General features: G+C 49.9%; 2 protein-coding genes; both read right to left on the reverse strand.

Annotated features, from left to right (window-relative positions):
* Positions 1-238: 238 nt before the first annotated feature.
* Positions 239-2,727, reverse strand: GSTUM_00011371001 (uncharacterized protein; the record flags this gene model as incomplete). XM_002841878.2 has 3 exons in its annotated part: positions 239-1,601; positions 1,666-2,222; positions 2,301-2,727. The coding sequence occupies 3 exons, from the start codon at positions 2,725-2,727 to the stop codon at positions 417-419; spliced, it is 2,169 nt and encodes a 722-aa protein (XP_002841924.1). The 3' UTR covers positions 239-416.
* A 2,282-nt stretch (positions 2,728-5,009) lies between these two features.
* The window catches only part of GSTUM_00011372001 (uncharacterized protein), a 2,568-nt gene continuing 277 nt past the window's right edge, over positions 5,010-7,300 (reverse strand). Inside the window, exons 1-4 of the mRNA XM_002841879.2 lie at positions 7,121-7,300; positions 6,687-7,070; positions 5,648-6,613; positions 5,010-5,586 (exon numbers count right to left, since the gene is read on the reverse strand). The exon at positions 7,121-7,300 is cut by the window's right edge and continues 277 nt beyond it. Of these exons, the coding sequence (XP_002841925.1) occupies positions 5,261-5,586; positions 5,648-6,613; positions 6,687-7,070; positions 7,121-7,166 (1,722 nt within the window). The 5' untranslated portion in view covers positions 7,167-7,300 and the 3' untranslated portion in view covers positions 5,010-5,260.

A 7,300-nucleotide genomic window follows, 5' to 3' on the forward strand; every position in this document is an offset into this window, starting at 1 on the left:
ATCCGATTGGGGGGGGTTTTAATGGTGGTGCAGCTACCGCAGATGGTTGGGCGGATCTGGTAGTCTAGTCCTCGTCCACCTTCCGATACGTTGTCTAGAGCAACAGCATAATACATGATGGCAGTCTCAACATTACTGACCGATTGCATTGGAGCCTGATATTAAGGTTGGGCGGCATTCGTATGGTTAGCACATGAATACAATTTACAGTTGTTCTCGTGCGTTTATCAAAATAAACTCCATGATACGCTTTTATTACTCTTGTATCATATCACGCACGGAGAAAATGGAAAATATTAAACACTGGAGCTAAAACCACGAATGCTGGCTACGATAAAAAAACAGAACGATATCACACCACCCGCAATGGCATGAAACGAGACCCAACCCAGCATATGTCACATCCATAAAACTCATCACTCCAAACTCCTAACATGCAGGTCAAAAACCTCATTCCTCCACCCCCCAACCGCCCCTTCATCCACAATCTCCCCCGCCCTCTCCCCCTCTTCCTCCCAGAGATGGACAAGACTGCCTGGGGTCCTCCTACCCTGGAAAACCTTCTTCTCACCCCTCCCCGGTAACACTCCAATACCAACCTCAACATCGGGATCCGGCTCCGGGCGCAACCTAGCCATAACTGCCCTAACAAAAGTCGCCAGATCCCTCGGCTGGGCAATCCTCGTAGCCCTCAACCTCTCCCTCGCAAACAATATCTCCCGATCCGCAAATTCGAGCGCAGCTTTAACATTCTCTGCAATCGCGCGCTCAAGCGCTCTCCGCACGAGGCGCCTCAAGAGAGGCTTGAAGAGCCAGGACAGGAATGAGAACCGTGATTGTCGGAGGGTGTAGTTCAGGTTGTGTATTTGGACGTGCACACCACGGAGCGAGAGGATGCTTGATATGCGGTCTTTGGCGATCTCCACATCGAGGTGGAGGTCTATCCCTCGTTTGTCGATCGAGAAGCTGGCTAGGCCCGCGTCTGTGAATCCCGGTATGATCGAGCCGTGGTGTGCACGAAGCCAGTATCCTACGTCCTCCGCGCGGAGAGATATCCCATCGAGCTTTATCGTCGCAAGGGAGGTTATTGACGAACAGGCTCTGCAACGACCCTTACGAATTTCCAGGGCGTTTTGGGTTTCTATGCGCATGCGGAAGGGGAGGAAGGAGGAGTCGTTTATTGTCTCTCCCGGTTCTAAGATTAGGTTTTCTAGCAGGAGGTCTATAGATGGGGTTGAGATGGTTAGGCGGGGGATCGGGATGTATTGGATTGATTGGATGGCAAGGGGGAGGAAGACGTTAAAGAAGTCAGTTATTAGCTCCGGGTTTGTGGGGTGGGTTGCGGAGGGGAATAGGGTGTTTGCGATCGTGGCCGAGGTGCGGAGGAGGTTGGAGATGTCCTTGTCGTTGAGGGTTGAGGTGAAGACTCGCTGCGCCTGACCGAAGGCGTCATCGATATCGCCTCGGAGTGTGCCTTTAGTGCCGATTCCCCGGACCCTCTCGCGGATGGCGGCAATCTTTTCGTCGGCGCAGACGATGAAGTCTGGGTCTGTGAGCAGTGCTTGAACAGAGTTTCCGACGTCCTCCATGGCGTTTTCGAACTCGGAGTCTCTATGAACATGGTCCATCACTGTCCCATTTCACCCCGAGCTCATCCCATTCCACTCTGTCTCCAAAAGACTTGACAAAGGACCAGAAGGATTTTATAGCCCCGTCCAGCGCTGGATTCGGTTCGATATCCTCCACGACTGCGGTGGTCGCAACATCCAAAGCCCTCGAGTAAGTCCTTGCATACCTCTTCAAAAGTACCGACAGAAGCGACACGGATTGCGTATAATCCATATTCTGACGAAGTCTCATAACCACCATTTTCATCCTTTCCACCAGGGCATCTTTTCTTCCGGCCTTGTTCAATTCCCGGTCAGCACTGGCGACCGCTTGGGTAGCGGTCTCAACAGCGCCTTCGGCAATGACTTCGCCAACCTCTTTTGCAGGAACTTCCCCAAAGTCCTCATTTTCGGATGCTGGTGCCTTGGAACTAATTGCAACAAGCTCCGCGTCGCTCGGTTCTACCGTCTCTGCTACCGTCTGGACAACGTGCACGGACGTAGCAGCCGTGTCAGCGAAAACCTGTCGAGTGATGGTCGTTAAGTCTGCCAGCAACTTCCGGAAGTCACTATTCGCCAGGAGTAAGTCGAAAACGGTATGCAGTGAGCCATAAGCTATGACAGGCGAACCCTATTAGCCTCCCTACCAAAAAAAAAACCAAAACCAATCCTGAGGAAGAAAGGGAAACCCACCAACACCAACATTAGCACCTCCCCTTGCCCTCCCAGCCATCTGCATTATATCACCAACATCAAGCTCAACCCGAGCCCTCGTAACGCACCACAAAAACTCCTGAATTTGGTCCTCCGAATTCTTATCCCTGAGAAACTCTATGAACTCTTCAATCAACCTCCGCATATGTCGCACGAGCCTACGCCCGTCAGCGCTCAACTGCGCGTTCGCCGGGCGCAGCACATCCGCGGACAGGAGGGTCCTCAAGTGGACTACCAGCTGCTCAGTGCTAGGATAGTAACCCTTAGATACGGCGCGGAGCATCTGGTACGTGTGCAGCTTCGCTGCAGCTTTGCATTGGAGGGTCGTCACGGCATCGTAATCTGCCAAGAGGGGGCGCGTGTCCGCGTCGCGGTCGCTGGGGGGAGAAGAGCGGAACCAGAGCATTTTGGTGGATTCATCCTGGGGTCGAGGAGTTTCGAAGCAAGCATGGGGAATGGATGAGAGCGATCTTTATCTCTACAATTCAGAGGGAATGGTTGTTGACGTCGTTGCCAAGGTATTATACTGTATAAGTGTGGGTGTGATGTCATTGTTGTGGCTGTAAGAGCCCCTGTTCCGGTTTTGATGGCGATCCCGTATCGGGGCGGGAGCAGCGGTGCAGTGCGGGAATGGCCCCGTGTGATAGTGGCCGTTAGTCTACACGGGAAGGGATATGACTCAGGTAAGGTTCAAGGGGAGCTTTATTGCCGTTTAAACCAGAGCTTATGATATGGGGGAAAGAACAGCATCAATTAGACTACAGGTAGTCTACTCACAGATCAATATCTTGTACAGATCCTCACATGCCACCCCAGACCTTACGAAGCCAACATCCAAAACCTACAGTTACTGCTCAAAAGTGAGGGGACCGAGCCATCACAAACCTCGCCCCAAGTGCACACTTCGCAGCCGAGTTCTACCACTTCGCTTGTAGCATGACGGCTTGATCCTTCCTTCCTCCTCTCGGGCTCTCGGTTCCCGGAGATGCAAGGTTGTTTTCTAAAAACAATAATAATATCACTGACAATGGTTATCCTACCCCAACCTGCGCGATGCACCGTTCAATAATATATCTCATAATGACGGGGAATCGACTGAAACTCCCGGGTTCATACCAATTGAATCGCCTCGCTAGTCAGGTATTTAACGAGATGTTACTTGCGCCCCGTGAACAAATACCAACCAGTCTAACCTCCGGGCAGGTGTGCTTGGATTCAGCTTTGAGAGGGAAGAGCAGAGAGTACGGTAGTGCATTGACAGATACTCCGCACTTTCTATGACCAACAGCTATACAGTAACATCTAATAAGAGCGAGGCTTCCGATTCAAAAATCAGCTAATAACCTACGCCAAACACAGGCTTCAACAAGCCCGCCTTCCCCAGAGATTCCGTCGCTACATACCCATGGCTGCCAATTGATAAAGATGTCAAAAGCCCCAATGAAGATTAAGCAATCTGCAAGTATGATGATATTATAATAATATTATTATGATACTGCGGCTGCTTACCCTCTCATAGTGAACCCGCAACCCTAACTATCAATTATTCCAGTACTGTACCGTGCAATAATTATCACACCTATGATAGGACAGCAGTAGACACCTTCATTCTCAATAGGTAAGCATAAGAGCGCTCCAAGTAATATACAGCTTACCATATGATGACCTCGTTCAAGGAACCTCAAGTAGGGGCCTTGCAAGCCAATAGGTTAGATAGTCGATCATAACATCATTACCATACGATACGCGATACCCATACCACCCTCCCACACGCAGTGGAAAAAATCAACTCACCTAACCAACTATCATAAACAGCCATTAGAGCCATATTGAGCCCTTGTAAATACACCCCTACCAACGACGCCCCCAGGACCCCCAAACACAACTCGGACACAACCCCCTGTCGCCCAACGGCTACCGGTCGAAAGCACAGTGTATACCCCTTCGAACAATACAAGCAATTCGAGTCCACTACGTCAAACCCCTCACAAATCCCCAAATTATACACCCAAGTAGCCAAGGATCTAAATCACATCTTACCACTCACCGCCCGCAGACCCGAGAACTAACCCCCCCCCCCGGCGCGCTAGGGAATTACCTTGTGCAGAAGAGCTCGAAAATTCAGTTTGAGCGCCTAGAGTTGAAAGAGGGCTCGTATCATACAAAATGTTATGATACTCGTTTCCGAAAATCTCCAATTGTAAAAAAGTTCACCCGGGCTCCAAAACTACGACCATTTCTCCCGAATTTCGATACGCACATTATGGCCAAACTTTTCGCCGGACGGAGAATAGATGTAGTCGAATAGCTTCTGGTTGTGTTGTAGACCCAACGCAAACCACCATTACCCTTCCTTTAGATCATAAGGCAAGACAAGCGATCAGATATCTCCCCGAAGCGTACACCCACGTCCGTAAAGCTCTCGTACCCCTCCTGGCACCTCGATAGCGATACCTATTAACAGAAATAGGACAGTAAGAGTCTCGTAGTACTTGGGGGGATATGAGAAATCCGCGGATGCGGCTGTATATAGGCTCCTACCTCCTTTGCTCCGATGCCCCATCAAAAACCCGCAACGTATTATCATATATAATCACTCGCTCTCCCAATATTCCGCGTCTCATCACGAGGGAATAAGTTATAATTTCGACATGTATTGTAACATACTCGAGCACACTCCTCGCACGATATGGGTATGGTCCGTGAGCCAACGAAAAAAAGGAAAGAAAAAAACCGAATGCTTGACCCTTCTTTGTCATAAAAGAGCAACAACCCCCCAAATCTAATTTCTATCCGTCCCAAACGCATGACCCCCAAAATAACGTTCCCGGAAATGACATTATTATACACTCGGCTCATACCCCACTCCTCGGCAGCAGCAAAAACAGCCCCAGGAAAACTCCAAAGACCCCACCAATAACCCACCAGACCTGTAAACGTCAACTGCCGGACGCAACGTCTTTTGCAGGTGCGCCCTGCGGCGCGTTGGTGGCCTTAGACTCGGAAGGGATGAAGGCGGGTGCTTCCAAAGAGTAAGGGGGAGGAAGATCCTTCGCGGGGGAAGGATGCACGGCAAGGTTCACCCCACTTTTAGTGGCAGGCTTAGGGGCTAGATTTTCGGACGCTGATTCCTCCTCACTATCATTTTCGGCGGCTTTCGAGTGATCGTTATCCTCACAGTCCCCATCGGAGTCTTGACCTGAGGCGTCAGAAGCGTCGGCGTCCAACCCAGTAAAGAGAACGAATCTCTCGTTCTTGGCCTCGGCTGTGGTTCGGTATTAGCAAGTGCCCAGACTCCGAGATAGGGATGATGATTGATTACTGACTTCCTTCGTCAACCACAAAATTTTCCGCAATTTCGCAGTCCTTCAAATTAGCCTTTACACCGACGATCGCCTTTCTTCCAACCGTGCATCCTTCAAGCTTTGCGCCTTCGGCGACAGAAGCTCCATCCATTAAAACACATCCTATCAATCTCGCACCCCTTCCAATACTCACTCCACTACCAAGAACTGAACGCTTAATATTGGCTTTTTCACCTATCGAAACTTTGTCTGCGATCAAACAGTCAAAAGCGCTAACAATAGCTTTATGATCGATTGAAGCTGAAGGGTCAATTTTAACCTGAGCAGTTGCGGTCTGAGGATCTGATTTGGCTAAATAAAGGCAAGTGAATAAGTAGAGGTGGGTAGTATCCACACGGCGAATGAACAATTTTGATTGGCTCGGTAGGTATGCTGTGACTTCTGGAATTGGCACCTCTGCCTTAGCCAACATACGAGCCCTTATAGCTCTGCTTGTCTCGGATCCAGGCTCTGCAGCGGGCTCGTTCTTTGGCTTTTCTAGCTTGCGAACCCGGTTAGTGCTCATTGAGCCGACGTCGTAGCGCTCTCCGACATCTATCTCCTCCAAATCGTCCTCCTCCTCACTCCCAACCAGGATATCAAGGAGACCAAGTTTGTCCGCAAGCCTTCGATTTTGCCAACAACACTTAGCCAACCAGGGCACTACGTCCTCACGGAGGGACGCCATTTTCGGGTTCTCTTCGATAAACTTTAAAACCCAGTATGGAAAAAAATAGATTCCACTGTCACGGCGGGTTGTGTATAAATGTGGTTTTGGATGTTTCTCTAAGAGAGAACGGCGGATGGGAAACTCGGAGGACACATCGTCCCCTTTGAGCATATGTGTTGGCATATTAAACAACAAGCGGGAAACGGTCCCTTTCGAGCGACACTTGGAGGTCGATTGGTTCTCTGTAGGGCGTGGGACAACCGCAATGAAATCGGTTTCTTAAAGCAAAAGTTTTAGCCCAAGTGGCTTCTGGAAAACACAATTCGAAAAAGAGAAAAAGAGAAAACATACCCATTCCCTTGGTTGCACCCTCGCCCCTAGTCTCATACCAAATGCCCAATCCTCCACGCCGTCCATCATCGGCATCACCAGCCTTCTTGCTCAGCCTTGGTCGCCTCCCCATATCTGAATCGAAACCTGCTTGCTCAACCATCCACATTTCCATAACCTCTTGAGAATCCATGGTGGTAACCAAATCGCAGGGTAATACTGCAAAGTCACCATGGATCCATCCCTTCTTGTGTGCTATCCTTATTACGTCGGCAGTGCCAAGATTGTCATTCAGTGACGAGGGTGATTCAACCCGGATCTCGACCGAGGACTTTTGAGCACGGTGAGAGCGGAGATAAGATTGAATTGCGGGTTGGTGCTCAGTTAAGGTGAGAATTAAGATCGCTATCGCGGATAATTAGCAAGTGGGAGAAATAGGTGGAGTCAAAACGTACTATCAAAGCCAGCCCTATCACACCATTCGATAGGATAGTGAAGCATGGGCTTATTTGCTACCGGTAGAAGAGCCTTTGGGAGATCCTCAGCACCCGTAAAGGGATAGAGGGAAGTCCCCGGGCCACAGAGAATAATGGCTTAGATCAAAGAGACCATACACCAGGAACATAGACTGACTG

The sequence above is a fragment of the Tuber melanosporum genome (genome assembly GCF_000151645.1).
Source record: "Tuber melanosporum whole genome shotgun sequence assembly, scaffold_83, strain Mel28".
In the NCBI taxonomy this organism is placed as follows: domain Eukaryota; kingdom Fungi; phylum Ascomycota; class Pezizomycetes; order Pezizales; family Tuberaceae; genus Tuber; species Tuber melanosporum.